The 17,919-nt window shown below is 40.7% G+C and overlaps 1 protein-coding gene across 3 annotated transcripts in view; it reads right to left on the bottom strand.

Annotated features, from left to right (window-relative positions):
- Positions 1-807: 807 nt before the first annotated feature.
- The window catches only part of myripb (myosin VIIA and Rab interacting protein b), a 106,899-nt gene continuing 89,787 nt past the window's right edge, over positions 808-17,919 (bottom strand). The window contains exons 5-18 of one of the 3 annotated variants that reach the window (XM_071485378.1): positions 16,568-16,654; positions 14,624-14,721; positions 14,256-14,336; positions 13,356-13,517; positions 11,440-11,608; positions 10,414-10,940; positions 9,373-9,522; positions 8,343-9,122; positions 7,955-8,017; positions 3,596-3,784; positions 3,320-3,481; positions 3,072-3,167; positions 2,843-2,903; positions 808-1,565 (exon numbers count right to left, since the gene is read on the bottom strand). In XM_071485378.1, coding sequence (XP_071341479.1) covers positions 1,519-1,565; positions 2,843-2,903; positions 3,072-3,167; positions 3,320-3,481; positions 3,596-3,784; positions 7,955-8,017; positions 8,343-9,122; positions 9,373-9,522; positions 10,414-10,940; positions 11,440-11,608; positions 13,356-13,517; positions 14,256-14,336; positions 14,624-14,721; positions 16,568-16,654 — 2,672 coding nt within the window. In that variant the 3' untranslated portion in view covers positions 808-1,518. Of the gene's footprint in view, positions 1,566-2,842; positions 2,904-3,071; positions 3,168-3,319; positions 3,482-3,595; positions 3,788-7,954; positions 8,018-8,342; positions 9,123-9,372; positions 9,523-10,413; positions 10,941-11,439; positions 11,609-13,355; positions 13,518-14,255; positions 14,337-14,623; positions 14,722-16,567; positions 16,655-17,919 lie in introns of all 3 variants that reach the window. The other 2 variants (XM_071485377.1, XM_071485379.1) reach the window with 2 other exon arrangements.

Genomic DNA, 17,919 nt, shown 5'->3' on the forward strand with positions numbered 1-17,919 from the left:
GTCAGACCTCTGCAGGTTTATGTTCAGTATGGGTTTTACATTCAGGCTTATTCAAACCTTAATTTAACTAATGTCACTGTAAATGCCTACAGCTTCCACATTAAGGCTTTAGCTTTGTCTACTGATCAGTTCTTATCATTATTTCCTTTCCTAAATGATTCCTAAATTCCTAAATGAATGGGAGAGCACTGCCCCAGAAAAAAAAAACATAATAAAATTGGCTTTTATTCAAGGAATAGTGTGACATTTTGGGAAATACATTAATTTCCTTTCTTGCTCTCTTGTTGAGAGTTACATGAGAAGACCAACACCACTCCCATGTCTCTACGCTAAAAAAGAAGCTAATGCCAGTTAGCTTAGCTTAATTTAAATACTGAAAGCAGGGAAACAGCTAGTCTGGTTCTGCCTTTTTATACACATTTCTTGATATTCCTTGATCTCGACATAACAAAGCTGTGTTATCTCAACATAACGGAATATTTATCCCATTATCTTGAGATAACAAAGCTCTGTTAAAGAAATATTCGCAAGTATGGCCTTTCTCAGCCCCTGTAATTTCAAAAAATGTGTTATAGCAGGTTTTAACAGACAGAATGTATCACTTTCATTAGTAGGTTTACCTTTTTGAACAACACTCAACTACCCAACAGATGACTATAATGTATTTTCTTTATATTTAGTGTGCAAAGTGAGAGTGTTAGAGATCTCCTCATTTAACTCTCAGCAAGAAAGATGATAAACATATTTCAAAAAATATCGCACTATTCTTTTAACTGGTTTGTTTTAGGCTGTCCACCATGATTTTTTTCATTTATTATCATCTCATATTTTTAGCAGCTGGAAAGGACAAAAATGATTTGGCTCTGAAACTTTATACATTTAAACACTCTTTCCTGGTAAGTGCATTGAAATGGGTAAATGTCAAAGGTGTTACAATCATCCCCAAAATGAGGATTGCCATCCGATAGCTGCGTGTGTGTGTGTGTGTGTGTGAACTGACAATCATCCAAAAAAGCTCTGAAGGGGAGGGGCTTACAGTATGATAAAATTCCTCATGACAAATCATTTGGCGAGAAAGGAGATGCAGTATAAAACATGGCTCAGCCTCTTTTTGGGACACTGAATCACAGAAAGTTTCACATGATTTTTCCACATCTTCATTGTACATTAAATCACAATACTCTTGCAAACAGATAGAAAAAGGAAATGAGAGTTTTTCTTTGTCTGTACAGGTATTCTTTTGGAGATGGGTCATGAGGAGTGTTTGCAGATTTTAAGGCAGAGACACCAGCTGTCGAGTCATCCGTGCTTGACGTGTTATGTGCGTGGTGAGGAGAAAATGGAGGATAAAGTGGAAATAGGGAAAGAACCAGTGCTTGGTGGGTCACACAGGGCAGGTGTTGGTCCCTGCTCGGCTTGGAGCTGGAGGCGGACACTGGGTCAAGGCACTGGATGAGAACGGCCCCTGTCCCCGGGGCTCTGAAGTGGCCCTGAGGGACTCGTTGTGCTGCCTGACTGTCACTGTGGCCGAAACACTTTCACCTGCTGTTCTGGCTCCAACTTTTCTGAAATGCAAGATATCCCAGCATTAAGGAAAGCAGCATTTTAAGAAGAAGTCTCCTTGTCCAGAAAAAGAGAAACTATCAACCACATATGATTCAGATGGCTGACTTATCTAAAATGTCAGAACAGTCTTCCTGGCCATAAATGTAGAGCATGCTGTACGACGGATTGATAAAAAGGACACTCTCAACTGAAATCAATGATATGATTATATATCTTGGCCACTGATTTTGCCTCATTGTCCAGCATGCTGTCTTTGTAGCCGTGAAGCTGCTGAAAAAGCCACCCTGAATCACAGCTTATTGTGTGGATGCTGGTGAAGAAAAAAATAAGACAAAAAGAAAATAAAAAAAGCCCCAACAGAAAAAGGCCATTCACTGACATGAAAGGGAACTGACTTCTTGTTGGTTGGTAAAACAGCCTTATCCTCCTATGCAGCGTGTGATTCCATTTGGCTGCGCTACATCTAATGGAGCTTTTCACTTCCTTAGTCCCTTTCTAGCAGATGTATTCACTTTTACATCCATTCAGCAGCCGATCTCTTCTTCTAGGACAAAGCACAGAATGCGTGACCTTAACTAAAGGTGAATAAAAGTGTCCCCTCATCTCTGTCTCACTCTCCATCTCTAGCTGTTCCTCTTTCATGCACAGGCTCACACACATGGAGAGAGTGCACAAGGCTGTTAAGCAGTGTTTGTGGTTAGGAGAGTGTGGATCGTATGTGAACTCACTTTACTTTTGCTTCATCTGATGACTGGTAAGTATTAAGTAGTAGGGGGGTAGAATATCCCTGCAATAAACACCTTCCACATCTTGGATCATTGCATCAACTATTGCGAAGTGATACAGATGATTGCTTTTTCCCATTTCAACATATATCAATATGAAGACTAAAATTATGTAAGATGTGAAGTGAGTCTGTTATTTGGTCCTGAGTGAAGATAACATGATAATAAATGAGTTTAGACCGAATCCACGTTTTAAAGTGGTTGTTATAAAAAAAAAAAAAACGCTGATAACTCTATTCTATACACCAGAAGGCGTGCTAATCCAACTTGAGCATTGCTTTTAATTCTCAATTTAATGCTTAATTATAATAAATAACAATAATTTATATTATCATTAAAAAACGAAACTACTGTCTATACATTTATTTCAATAAATATTTAGATATTGGGGCAGATTAGTCAAAGTTTAAGTGATGTTTTTCCTTATGGTGTTTTATTTATCATTCAAATTTTTCTTTATGGTTTTCTCACAAAATAACCTTGTTGGGTACCTTTCAGTGGAGGTGCTGGAAGCTTTCTCCGTTGATGGCGTGATGTGTCCAGAGTCTCAGGCTGTAATCAGAGGATTCTGTATTAAACACTTCAAACACATTAAAAATTCTGAAATCATCCTGATAATATCTGCTAAATATGCTGCTATATGTACTCGTACATTTTAAGAGTACTGTATGCATGGCTGTGTGTGAAAGTGGTTAGGAAACTTGAAGAGTAGGGGGATACCTTGGCCTTTGGCTTGTACTTGCAGAAGCGATTACAGACAGTCACGTTCAACCCAGCTGTTTTCAAAGCTGATATCCTGGCCTCAATGTTCGATATCTTAAAAGAAGAATAAGACTTAATTTAAGAAAGATAAGCTAATACAACATGATTCATGCAATACTTCCTGGTGTCTTTAGAGAGTTTCACTCAGAAGGTAGCATCTAAACATCTTAAACATCTCTGAGGAAGATGGAGAAATGTGTTGGTACCTGTAGTTCAGACTGCTGGACCTGAGCGGCTGCAGTGGCCACCTGGTCTTCCAGGAAGGCCAGCTCTGTGTCTGTGGTACCACTGCTAATACTGCGGGCACATTGCTCTAAGTCCCCCAGCGCCCCCTCGAGGCCATACACAGCTCCAGCAGCCAGGTACACCTGCATGGAGTAGATGACCTAGACTTTTAGTTCCCATTAAGTCTGATTCACCACGTCCTTTTAAAATTGAGTGGAAATCCATAGTGAGGTTACTGTAGCTGCTGACTGTCTTACATTCTCCTCCATCTTGGTCAGCCTCTGGTCCAGCCTGCGGGTCTCGGAGCTGCTGGAGATGGGAGAAGCACTCATGGACTCAGACGGGGTGTAGCTCTCACCTCCTGCTTCACCAATAAGCTCCTCTGTAGCATTCAAAACCTTCAGCACCTCTGTAGTGATGCTGCAGAGAGAGGCCGCCGAATACTTCTGCTTCATTTCAAGAACACACACAAACACACACACACAGTGCAACTGTCAGTAGTCTACATGGTACATCCTGAGAACTGAGAAACCATTTAAGAGACGAAGGAATGAATGTACAAGGAAACATTGGGAGGCATGCATATAAAATCTATAAACACCATATTAACAACAAAACAAAGGTTTAATGCAGTGTAATCACATAAAATAATAATGAGGAAGGGGATGAAACAAGATGCAATTATAATCTAAAAATTTATCCACGTTCTAGTTATAAAATAATCAGGGTAGGAACAAACATTTCAAAATCCCCATTTGAAAATGAAGGGCAGCAGAGAAACTTGATGTAGCTTTACCACTTAAACATTTGTGCAGGTGACGCATACACATACTGTAGTCACACCCTCTGTATGTCCATTACAGGCAATAGCAAAAATATATAAGAACTGATAAAATTTTTTTTTAAAGTTGTTAAATGTTACAGGCTCAGTTAATTAATTTGGGAAAATGCCTTTGACAGACAAATGAAAAACTCTGTTCGTAATTACGTCTATTGCCAGTCAGTGTTTCAATGAATTGGAGCAGCTTGTTCATCCAAATTGATGCTGGTTTCCAAATTCAAGCCGTCTGTGAGAAACAATAATTCAATGGTGAACATGCCGGGTAAAGAAAGCTGCTGTTTTTATCTGAACAGATGAAAACACACAGGGCAAGTAAAGTAAAGGGCAGTAAAGAGAGACAGATGTGATTCACTAATGAATGAATCACTGGCTGAAGCTTTAATCAGTAGGATCGGAGGTGTATTGATCCCTCTCAAACAGACAGACACTGGGACAGTCTGTTTAAGCTGCTGAGTGACCGGAGAGGCAGATAGGGATAAGTAAGAGGTGGGCATTACTTTGGTGAAGACAAGATACAGAATTGGGTGAGAGATGAGAGGCTGAGGACCCAACCTCTGATCTTTTGTTTAATCATCATTCAGTGATCTTAAAAAGACTGAGCAGCAGAGATGGTCTGAGATATTGACTTGTTGCGTTGGTCGATGGAGAAAGGGATGTTTGCATAGTCTGTTGTTCTCATCCACTCCAAAGAAGCAGTCCATCACCACGCAGATCAAACAGTCTGACACACACACTTCTCACTGCTGCTGATGTTAAAAGACTTGAAGAAAACTTTACTGAAAAAAAATCTAGTGTACTTCCATATTAAAACAGATATATAAAGTACTGTGCTTTCTTTTCTTTGTTATATTAACAACCATAGTGCTTTGCTTTTGTCAACTTTTATACCACACAGGTATTAATAAAAGCGTATTGTACCCCTGCAAACAGACAATGAGAGAGTAAAATATAAGCCGTGTCAGAAATCACTTCTTTGTCGTGCAGCAGTAATTTTTGCATCTATCATAAAATGCAACACCTTTTGAGGATTGTTGGCAGAAAGTAGTGTGCATGTAATGGACTCTTTGCGCTCAACAGTGAGGAACTGCAGATCACTAAATAGTGCATAAATCTGATGCAATTAGGACATTAAAATAAATGGATAAATACAGCGCAATGTAGCAAGTGTTTTTAGAAACAGCCATCGATGAAACATAATTTGAAGGTTTTGTCTGCAACAATCCTGCTGTCCTGAAAATCAATCATTCAGTGTTGTAAGTAACACCACTTAACTTTACAACTACAGCAAAATACGTCTACTTGGAAAAAACCTTTATTCTGAAGTGTTTTTATTCCCTTTTTTTAAAAAAAACAATAGACTGGGGGCAATTTAGAGGGTCCAATTCATCATGACATGACTCCACACAGGAGGAGCCTCACTGGTCAGCTGAGGTCCGTCTGTGAAGCTGCAGTGCTAACCCCTGGGCCACCACGCTGCCCCGTGGCAGTCAGCTGTTAATACTGGAAGCTGCTGAGATGTAGGAGTATTAGTTGGATGTGGGCTCCTTCTCCTGCTTCTACTTGTTCTCAATTTTCCAGGTCTGCTCCTTCTGGAGGTCAGTGGGAAGATACTCTGCTTGTTTAGACAGAGACTCGCTCTCCTTAGTCTCTGTCTCCAGCCTGGTAGAGAGCTCACTGACCTTCTCCTCCTGACAGGCAATATGCTGCTCAGCACCCTGCTGGTTCAACACCTCATTTGCACTCTTACAGTCCTTCACAGGCTGATAGATTCAGTCTAAAGGTCATTGTTATCTTTTGTCTGTTCATTTCTCTCAGAGCGTTTTAACTACTGGGCCTAAGTACAAGAGGTGTTAGAATGGCTGCAGACTCACACTTATCTATACAAATGATATCTTCTACAGTGAGCAAAAGCTTGACAAAATCTCTGCTGCTCACCTAAGCGTATGAAATGCATTATGTATATAAAATGAGGGGGAAAAAAACACCATGTTTTCCTCTATTCACATCAAACTGAGCCGTCTTGGCAATTTTCAAAAACCGGCAGAAAATAGATCCCACTACTCGTGTCATACACATTGTAAATCAAAGACAAGCATTACTCACAGGAGCTTTTAAAATGAGTCCGACTAATGACCAACATCGACCCACGCACCTCACATATAACACAAGTACAGGAGGTGAGCTCATAAGTTCATGTCTCTATCTCTCTGTGTGTGTGTGTGTGTGTGTGTGTGTATTTTCTCCTTGCTTAAGTTTTTCTGTGGGTTTATAGTTAAACTCATGAATGTTGCACATAGTAAATCCACTCACTGCTTTTAACCCAAAGGATCATGGATTTCACATCTAGTTTATGCAGTGAGGATCGTGTCTGATCTATGAAGCCTACTACATACAGTTTTTCTTATTGCATGTGCTTTTGCCTTTAGGATACAAGAAATCAATGTACTTGACCATTTCAAAAAGGAAATATGTGCACCAGCACATATCAATCAAACTGAAACTTTTAAATGCCACTGCTAATTCACATTCACAAAGAAGAGTACATCAGCTGCACACTAAGGCAAAAATCATGTGGATTTAGTGCCCACGCTAACATTTTTCTTTCATAGGTCAAGTAAGTTAATAGTTGATATTTACAGCTAATTTTGTGATGTTGTAGGGAACACAGCACATAGATTTAGTATGTATTATAGTACTGTGATGTAGTCCATGTGTTAAACTCACTTAAATATAACAGGATGCAGTTTGTTGGTTTATATGGAGATGTGGCTGTGCACTAGAAACTTTGCAGTTGTTGATGATGTTGATCACAGAGATTCAGCGTTTTTCTTTTTTAGGGACTTGTTTGTATTTAAAAGGGTGTAATTTTCATTTGTTTGGTTTATGGGTGTCTATTGTCATTATGTGCTACATGTTAATTGTTTTGGTTGGAACTTATTTTGGCTAAAAATAATAATTTACTTACTTCCAACTAGGACGCCTTTGCTCATTTTACTTTGTGCATTTTAGGAAGTATTTGTATTTGTTAATTACTTACTCACCCATTTTAACTCAACCTACTTTTTTTTCTTAGATGTTTTATTTGGTTAAATCTGTAAAAGAAGAAAATGAGAGCAACAGAACAGAGGCTTTTCAGTTTTTTCAGTCAAAAAAATAAAAATTGCTTCTCAAACAAAGCACAAGTGGGCCTGTGGCTCAGTTCTGAACTTTTGAGGTTTTTATTAATGGAAAAATTAAATATGCAGCTCTTCTGTGTTAGATGCCCTCCTGTACGATTCATCCAGAGCTGTGACTCTAGAAAATAGACCTTGCTATTTTATTTTTAAATGGCTGACAGCAAAAATGTTACAACTTGTAGTCCACAAAGCTGAAACACATTCTGCTACTACATGCTATCTCAGCTGAACTCTCTTGATGTGATGTCACAATGTTTATGCTATTTGCATAAAGAAATACAGAAACATAACACCAGCACACAAAATGACATTCAACCCTGTTAGACCATTATAAACACATGTACACAATCATTATGCAACCAGAACTTCTGTGGATTTCAGTTAGAAGCAAATACATAACAATACATTAAGTGAAGATGTGTTGCCAGGGTATGTGTAAGACGTTTTATCTGTGCATGCATACATGCGTGAATGTGTGTGTGCGTGTGTTTGTACTGCATGCGTGCACTGAGCCGGGGTGGGGGTTTCATTAAAACTTCAAGCATGACCTCCTGCACGTGATGTCACAGGATGCCTTTGCTTTCTAGCCGATATCTCACCTGCTGTAAGAGAGAGGAGAGCAACTGAAGCCTCTGCTGTTGCTCCAAGTCACTCTGTCCCTCCTGACACACACACACACACACACACACACACACACACACATACACACAAACACAGATATCCACACAGAAACACACAGGCCAACAAAAAAGAAGAGAAGCACAAAGAGGGAAAAGACAGGATGAGGGACAGAGGACAGCAGTGATTGTCACACAAACACATGGATACAGTGAGAAGATGAAGAGGGTCAAACAAAAACAAAAAAAGACATTTATCAAAAGGCAGACAGGCAGAGAGGCGGTACAGCTCTAGCAGTACAGCGACAAAAGCAGAAGATGAGCAGTGCATACAAATCGAATCTATGGTGCTTTCTTTGAACCTCCTTACCTGGTTATCTGACAGCACCCCCTCCTGGGAAGAAGGTGTAATAGCAGGTGAACTTGTGCTTGAGCCACTCCTCCTTCCTCCTCCTCCTCCTCCTCCTCCTCTCTGTCCGGCTTCCTTCTCCACATCTCTTTTATGTTGTCTCTTACTTTGTCTGTTTGCCTCTCTTTTGTCTCCTCTTGTTTGCTCCTTATCATCTACTTTCTCTTCCAAACTTTCCACTCCTCTCTCAAGCCTCCTCTCCCTCACTCTCCCTTCCTCTCTCACAGAAAGACTCTTTAATAGTCTCTCACTTCTTTTCTTCTCTTGTCCATTCACTTGCTCCACTGTTTCACTTGCTTTCTCTCTCAATCTGTCACTTGCCCTCTGCCTTTCTCTTTCTGTGTCTCTCAGCCTTGTCTTCTCTCTCTGTCTGTCACTTTCTTTATCTGTCTGTTTGTCCACGGGCCACTTTGTGCACTCCTCCTCAGATGAGCTGCTGTCTTTGCTGTTGGCACGGTTGACCAGCTGGCTGAGTCTGGATCGCAGTTCCTGTTCCAGAGGGTCTCCGGGCCCTGAGCTGCTGGCTGAGTACTGGGACTCTGGAGCTAGAGAGTGGGACTGGGGGGGGCTCAGGGACGCTGAATTCGGGGCCACTGTGTCCAAGTCTTCTGGCTCTGGTGTCATGGCATCTAATTTGAAGGCGTCTGGTGCAGCTGTGGCCACTGGCATAGTGTCTGGTACTGGCTGTTCCTCACTTAGACCCCTCTTCAGCAGGGCGTTGAGCAGAAGACCACTGTTCTCCTTGAATCATGAGAGAAGCACAAGAATAAAGACATAGGAAACAAAATAAGCATAACATATCTGCCATAAAATACACATATTAAAGGCATAAAATACTAAAGATTGTAGAGTTTCTGAAGAGATTTGGAAAGCTGAACTGCAAATATAATTTGCTGCCTCCCACTGGTGAAACAATATTTTACAACCATCCATGCAGGATTTTCCCTCTGACACAGTTTCCATTAATGATCAAATAGTTGTGATAATTTACCTGCACTATGGGGTAGATGGACTGTGTGTGGCTCTGCCCCCCAGGCCTGCTTTGGTCTGTTGAGGACTCTCTCTTGCTTTTTCTGCGTCGCCGTGACCTCCTGACAGGGTCGCTCTGCCTCTCCTCGGCCTCACTGCTGTCTCCCATCACCTGTAGGAGCAGTGATGGAAATGAGCTTGAGTACATTTTGATACTACAATACTTTAAATTTCTACTCCACCACTTTTCAGGGGGAAATATTGCAGTTTTTACTCCATTACATTTATCTGACAGTTACGACTTACTTCTCGGATATAGAGAGTTCAGATGCCTATGAGTTGTCAGAAGTTCTACCAAGGAGACATTTCCCTTCTAAACTTCTCTCAAGGTTTCATTTAGATAAGTGTTTGAGGCTAAAAGATGATCTCCTAGTTATTGGTTATTTCAAAAAAAGATCAGGGATTAGAATAAATACACATCAGGAATACAAAGTTGTGCAGCAGAACTTTGATTTTTCTTCTTTCCTGCCTCATTAATCATCTCACAATCACTCAGCTTTACCTTGTGGTCCCTTCCAAAGGACCCCATTGGACAACATTACCTAAGTGTGTATAAAGTAGCTAAAAGTAGCTCTGCATCAGCCAGCTAAAAATACTGCTTACACAATGATGGATTAGTATTAAGCACCTAATAATGCCATCACTTACAGGGGGGCATTTTTCTGCAGTGTAAGCATGACTTTTACTTTTATACTTTAAGTACATATTAATAGTTCTTTACTTTTACTGAAGTAACATTATGAATGTAAATTTTTACTTATACGTGAGTATTGTTACACTGCCATAATTGTACTTTTCTCAAGCAAAGGATGTAAATACTGCTGCTGTTATTGTATGGTCTGCCTTTAACATGTTTTTTATGCATTTATGTAGATATACTGTTTTTCCATGACCCACCTGCAAGATAATGAGACATTTTCTGCATAAATTCATCCTAACTAGCAATATAAAAGTCTAGGGTTTGTAAAACATATCCAAAGTTATACATTTTAAGACAAATCACCTTAGGGTTAAAGTTCACATCCAGTGCCTCTGAATGGAGAGGATATGGGGAGAAGTTCTGGTGCAGGTGTTGGTGGTATAGGGGCTGGTGCTGAGGGTGCAGGTGTGTATCCGGTGGTCCTTTCTTCCTCAACAGGTTATGAGGAGTTTTGCGAGGACACGCGGACAACACTGACGAAGCCTCCGAGTCCGAGTTGAGAGTCTCTGTGTTGGTGTACTGACCAGAGGATGGTGAGGTAACAGGAAGGTGCTGGGTGTACGTCCACTCCGGGTCGTGCTGTGAGTCCGTGTAATAAGTCTCATCGGACAATTTGCGCCGGAACTGTCTCAACGCTGCACCCCAGCCACCTTCATTGTCCTCATCGGAGTCAGATCCCATCTCGTCGTAAGCTGAGACAACGCCTGACTCCTTTTCCAACACACTGAACACCAGGCTCTTCCTCTTGGTTAGCAGGCTGGGCCGAGACAGCTGAGAACTGTGCAGAGCGAGCCAGTTACCGTCTGGGCTCTGGAGCACTGAAGATGCACCTGGATGCACATGAGCAGACAGCAGAAAGTTAAGAAAGAGAAACTCTTTTAGACCATATCTCCAGCTGTACTTCTTACAAGAACCTTATTTGGCCCATTAGAGTAACAACCTGATATAAAAAAGGTCCAACATACAGGTTTCAAAAGGGAGATGTTAGCTGAAGTGTCACTTAAAAGCACGAGGTTAAATAAAGGCTAAAGAGAATTTAATGCAGTGCAGAGAAACAGTAAATATGACCCAACCATGAAGGGATACATGAATTAAAATGCTCTAATATGAAAGAAAGAATAAATACTGTATAGAATATTGGTGTCCTTCTGTATCTTAGTCTATTGTGACGTATTAATGAGAAATCTTGAGGAAATCTTTTAATCCCTCCAAAAATGTATCCTGGGCCAACTCCTTGGAAGAAGGAAGTGAGATTAGTTGCTGCAACAACCTTTGGCAGCAGGAGAAATCAAATCAAATGAAAACTGCATATCAGTAGTTGATATTTACTGGAGTTGTCCAGGCGATCAACACTCTTCCAGCTGGGCAGAGACGTGGCCTTGGCCTCCCTCTTCAGAGAAGCGTACTCCTGCAAGCCACCACCTGCTCCTGCGCCCTCCTCCTCTGGACCCTTCTCTGGGGAGTCGTCACTGGTGAGGGAGTACGCTGACCGAGACCGCTGCACACACACACACACATACACACACACACACACAGAAAGAGATAGAAACACACAAATTTGATACAATAGCAGTACATGAATATGGCAATTACACAATATAGAGAAAGAACAATTGTGTCTGTGAGTCATACTTCTCATCAGCAGGTGGCGCTAGAAAACAACTAAATCACTTGCCAGATAGGGGAAGCTCTTCAAATCTCTCTTAATGCATGTGTGTGTGTGTGTATGAGAGGGAGCGCTTGTGCCATTATGTCAATGGGATGATTTAGAGGCTGCTCCACTGAAAATTACAGGGGCAATATAAGGGAATTTAAACTTGATATAGGTACATAAACTCACACTAAAATCTTACTGGTGAAAGATCGGTGTATATGAAGCAGATCTTTGATTAACATCTAAATAAAAAGACTGATGTACATACATGTACGTTCAAGTACAGACTGAACTGTGTTGCAGGTCACGGAAGAATCAGAAATTATTATTATTACAATGGGTAGGATGCAGCATCACGATCAATATTAAAGAAGTAGAGTTTTGAGTGTTTTGTGTCTCATTGAGTGTGTTTGCAGAGAGCTGATAAACAGAGCCCATCCCATGGCAGGCCGAGCAGTTGAAGAGGATCCCTCCGAATTTCACAGGACTTTGATCTTCGCTGAGTGAAACAGCAGGAAACAGAACGGAGAGGCCTGGGGAGCGCAGCTTTGATGCCTCTCTCACATGGGACGATGACAAATCTCTATGAGTCCCTGCTGACTAGTAGTGTGAACCACTGTCAGGTGTGTGTGTGTACTGCTGATTTGTGTGTATACGCTCCTGTGTGTACTACTATGTATCTCTATGTGTTTGTTTAACCTGTGTGCTGTCGCTGCATTGCGTGTAGTTCCATAACAACTACCACATTTAGGGAGACGATGCTAGGTAAACCGTCTTCTTTCCCCTGGCTCACTCTCAAGGCATGAATCAGAATTGATTGATAGTGGCTCCAAATCATATTTGAAATACTTTTCATGCTTTGCTTTTGCCTACTTACAAGAAACTCCACTGTAAAATTCTTCAAGTGTAAAATGTTCTATTGGCCATATACCTTTGGGTCTACTTTACTGCCTCACAATCTGTTTTTCTCCTTACAGAGACAGATGAAACTCAAAGACTCTCTGCCAAGTCCAGACAATCTTCTAAATTAGTTGGAGTTTTTTTAATCTGTATCTAATGAAAACTCTGCTCACTTTAGAGAACACCTTCATCCAGGAGGTATTACATCTTTGCATCAAGGATTAATTACAAGTAAGACAGACTCATAACCACAGGTTTTCACTACAACAACTACAAAATCCACCAAAATACAACGCTGAATGGGACCACATCATCAATGTGGCTGGTGGTACTGAAAAGTTAAAGTCATTTTCTGCCAACCACAACATTCCTGTGTTTTTTCAAACCTGGCAAACACACTGAGACAACGGCTGGTCCACCCAGAGGAAGACATACCAAAACACAGACAGAGAACATTATACTATATGAGCTGTAAAATGAAGTTTGGAATGTACAACTTGTACGCTGGAAAAAAACAAAAAAACATCCTTCTTTAAACACATGTTGCGCAATCAAAGAGCAAATCCCTCTGGTCTCAGCAGTTTACACCCACTAACAGCAGTTTTGTTTTGACCTCAGTTTATATGGTTGCCATTCGTTGTGTCATCTGTGTTTCAGAGTTTGAGAAGTTTGAGTGAAAGTATAGACTGACCCAGAGGGAGTTCGGGGTCTTGAGGGGGTCCGGTGGTACTTGTGAAGAAGTGTGAGGTTGAGATGGAGAGGGCAGTTCACTGGGCTGGATCAGAGACTGAGGCTGAGGCCAGACAAAGTCATACTCTGTCTGCATCTCTGAACGCTTTCGCCTCTGGATGATCTGCAAAAAAAAAGAAAAGACAGGAAGGAGAAGAAGAAAGTGGAATAAGACAAAATGAGAGAGCTGTGTGTATGTGAGTATATAGCAAGCTTTATTTAAATAAAGAATTATAACAATAATAAATGCAAATAGTAAAATATAATTCCATAACAGTACTTTACATTTTGCCATGAATAATTTGTAATAATGAAACCCTAAAACCATGAATCCAGTTTTCATTTGAATTTTAATGTGGTATTATGTGCCAACAACCTTAAAGTAGAGATAAAAATACAGTTTCTATTTCAAAGACTTGATGGCCAACAAATGTTAATTAAAAGTGAAAAGCAATCAAACAAGTGCAAACTTTGTCTCCACTTATTATGTGTATGCAAATGAGGCGATATGATTAAAATTAAAGCAGTTGTTTGAATTTTAATGCGCTTGTATGCAGATTCTGGCAGACTAAAATATCATTTTTAAAGACTGTCTGCACTTTTCTCAAATAATGCTGTAATCTCAGTTTCACAAGGACTTAAATTTTCAGTGTTCCTGTAACATCAATGCAAATTCTTTTGTTAAACATTACAGTGGTCTACTGATCCGTCAGTCATCCAGTCAAAGTGAGGAGAGACATGGGACCTAACATCGCTTTCCAGTTTGCAATTACATTTGAGTAAGGTTAACTACACTTAATGCTTTTATATAAAAGTGGAAAAGTAGAAATGCAAAAATAAAACTCACTCTTACTCAACCTACTTTTTGTACAATGGTTGTTGCAAGTTCCTCTATGAGCTCCTCTTTGTGGTCCCGCAGATACCGAGCCTCATTCTGCTTCTCCTAGACACACACACACACACACAAATATATTCAGTTCAAAGCGACTGTGAATTACCAGGAGAGGGTCTGTGCAGACGTCTTAGCCAAAAACCGTGACTGCATCCCGCTGATACTGACACCAAGAGAGAGGCAAGAGGAGAGGAGAAGTAAGAGGCTATGGAAGAGACAGAGGGGATAGAAAATAAAGGCATGAAAAACAGGGAGGAATAAAAAAAACACACAAAAACGAGAAGAAAAGAGGGAAATGGAAAGAGAGAGAAGATGAAGAGGAAAGGAGGGATTCTTACCAAGCTGTCACTGAACTCCTCTGCCTTGGCGATGGCCTCTTCTATAGCCTCCTCAGCAACACGCAGGGCGACTGTGAGAGTCTCTGCCATACTGTGTCCTGAGATCACACACATACAGCATACGTAAACATCTGTGAAACATGTCCATACACCTTTGTGACAGGGCTGCAGACTTCCTCTAATTCCACCTGTACTTTTTACCCACACAGAACCATAGAGCAGAAAATTTGGTTGCTGCACGCTGTCAACACTGAGTTTATTGGTGCTAGGGGCAAAGCTCTGTGAGCAGCAATGACTCAACAAATATTGCATGAATTACCATTAAATTTTGCAGACATTCATAGCTCCCTGAGGATGAATCCTAATGACTTTACTGATTCCAAATGATTTCTGACTTCTCCTCTAGTGCCATCATGAATTTGACATTTGTATTTTTAACTGAAATGATTCATGGACTTTCCTTGTAGGGACTGCCATGACACTTGGTGCAGATATTCACATTTCTCTCAGGATGAATTGTGAGTGATGAGAATTTGGCCTGCTAATTTAGCCCACTCTCCAACATGGTCAGCTATTGCAGCAGCAGCAGTGACTGTGGAAAACAGCTCTTGGAGGTAATTAAGGTACTTGAGGAAGCAGGACGAATTATTGATACCAAGAACATGAATGCCGAAAAAGACCCCCAGCAAAAACTTTGAAAATATTATGAACAGTACCTAGAGCTGGATTTACTTCCACTGACTCAAGTGACTCATTACAGCTTCAGTGTGTGATTTGTAAAGAACTGCTAGCTAATACCAGAATGCAACCTACGTCATAGTGACCAGAGGTGTTTCAAGGAGAGAGGAGAGTGGTGGAGAAGGGAGGAAGCCTAAACGCAACTTCACCTTGTATGAGGTGAGGTTGAAAATGTAGATGGCAACAGTCAAGAGAGTTTGATGCCTGATGAAAGCCACAACCTTGCTTTTTCAATAAAACTGGTGCTGACTGTGCAGGAACACAAACTTTTTTTCCACATGAATTCTTTTTTTTTTATGCTCCTGTTTAGCAGCGGTGCATTACAGCATTTATTCTGACCCACACTTAAATCAAAACATAGATATCGTCCAAGCTTTAAACCATTAGCTGAAAGAGAAAAGGTTTTTGTTGGTATGGTCCATTTAAAAGACAACAATCTGATGAGAACATAGATCCCACACACACAGAGAGTGTTTGTTTGTGGACTTCTCAAGAGCTGCCATTATCTAAATGGCAGATCTTGATCACTGCATAAACAACCCATAGGTAATTACTGCCAAATAAATGAAATCAGCTTTATCGTGAGATTGCGGCTGTTTAGTTGTTTAAATATTTATTTGTGTATGAAGATGTGTGTGTGTGTGCGTAAATGGCACAAGCATGTGTGTCTGAAAGTGTTGTCTGTGGTGTGTAGGAGGCTATAGTTTTGTGTGTGTGTGTGTGTGTGTGTGTGTGTGTGTGTGTGTGTGTGTGTGTGTGCATTTATGCGAGAAGGCCTGTCAGTGGTTTTATGTGTGCAGTGGATTTATGTTTGTGTATATATGAGTGAATTTTAATGTGTGCAGTTTAATGTTGAAAATACGACGTCTCTGTGTGCTTGCAATTAATGTCAGTGTTGTGTTGCACTGATTAGATTCCCCCCACACTCAGGCCCTTTACAGAATGGTCTCTATTTGTTAAGGCAAGAATTAATGGGCAATCAACATAAAAGCTCAGCCTTTTACGAAAATGGAAAAAGGGACAGAGGGTGAAAAAAATCAATATGACAAAAACAATGGGAAAGAAATAACTGTAAGAAGGAAAAGATAAGGTCGATTATACTGTAATTTGTATTATTGGTATGTTACAGCTGAAATAACTCATCTCAATGCCCAGAAAATAAAATAAATTAAAAAAATGCTGCCCAGTCATCACCGAATCTCTCACCTTCACTCTGTCTGTAGAAGGCAGAGTCACTGCCACAGATGCTGCCATCATTGTCATTGCCGGTGCTTCCCTCGTGAACACTGCTTTCTGAAAGATAAAGAGAAACGAAGCTGTCAGTTAACGTCCTTCAAACTGACGCCTGTCACTGAAATGCAAACATTCTGCTCATATCATACCTTATAATAATGCAGCTGCATATTTTTATTTGCACTGTTGCCACATTAAAAAGTAGGTTACACCGCAAACAATGCCTCTAAACCCTTTTTTTTGTACTCTTGTCAGCTGTATTCCCAACTCCATTTTGTCATCTTGTCAAGTGTATTATTTTGTTTCTTGTACTTGGTGCCATTCCCTATTGTGCATAAAAATAAAATAAAATAAAAACAAAGAGACAGTTGAAAGAAAAATCCCTCTCATTTCATCATCATCCAATCATCTGACAATTCCCTTTGCCTTTCAAATAAATCATATGCTGGCACCTAAAACAGGCATATTCTCAGTGTGTAGAAGCATCACCATGTTGTGTATTTTTTGTATGTTTTATCTATAGCTCATTCAGGCCAAGTCTTTTGTGAGTTAGTGCTATATTCGTGCAAGTATCTTTTTCAAACAAACCCCAAAATCTAGAGTTACAGCAAAGGGACCTTCATGGACCAAAATGGAAATTTTGTGATTATAATTTTTAGTCAGGTCTACGTTAAGAGAAGGGGGTGGAGAGAGTAAACAGTGAAAGCTCAGAGAAGGTGTAGTGGTTACAACATCCCCGCCTTCAAAACCACAGACTCCCTTAGTGGCCCATTAACTCCTGTTAGATATCTCTCTGTGGTTCTCCATGTATTGTGGCCTTCTCATCAGTCCAGCTGTAAAAATAAATAGTGTGTTCTTGGACCTGCAGCTTATTAAGAAGACAAACTGTTGGAGAGGGGTTTGCCAGACCACAAAGGTAGAGTATTATGCTACTGGAAAAGGGAAGTAAGTTCTCTGAGGGACCATGCTCCAGGTGCACTTTCATCTTATCCCCTGGACACAGCCCATACTCATTCTCAAGCACAGATCCAGACAAAACACGAGAGCACCTTGGCTTAAGTTCGCCCTCTGGTCCTCAGTTTAGCTCATTTCCATCCACTAACCAGAGCCAAAGCAAAACCAAACGTAGGCCTTGTTCCAGTGCCTCAGCCCCCGCTGCTGACAAAACACAAACACAACCAAACCATGTGACTTCCATCGTTAGCCCGTCTCCTTGCCTCCGCCATTAATCTCCTCAACAGTGTCTTGTTGCTGCTCCTGCTGGACAGGCTGCAGTCTCCGGCTGAATGAACAGGGTAAGCTCCCGGTGGTTTTGGTGCAAGTCA

The sequence above is a fragment of the Trachinotus anak genome, unplaced genomic scaffold (genome assembly GCF_046630095.1).
Source record: "Trachinotus anak isolate AG129_WGS33_773 ecotype Australia unplaced genomic scaffold, CSIRO_AGI_Tana_v1 ptg000009l, whole genome shotgun sequence".
NCBI classification, from domain to species: domain Eukaryota; kingdom Metazoa; phylum Chordata; class Actinopteri; order Carangiformes; family Carangidae; genus Trachinotus; species Trachinotus anak.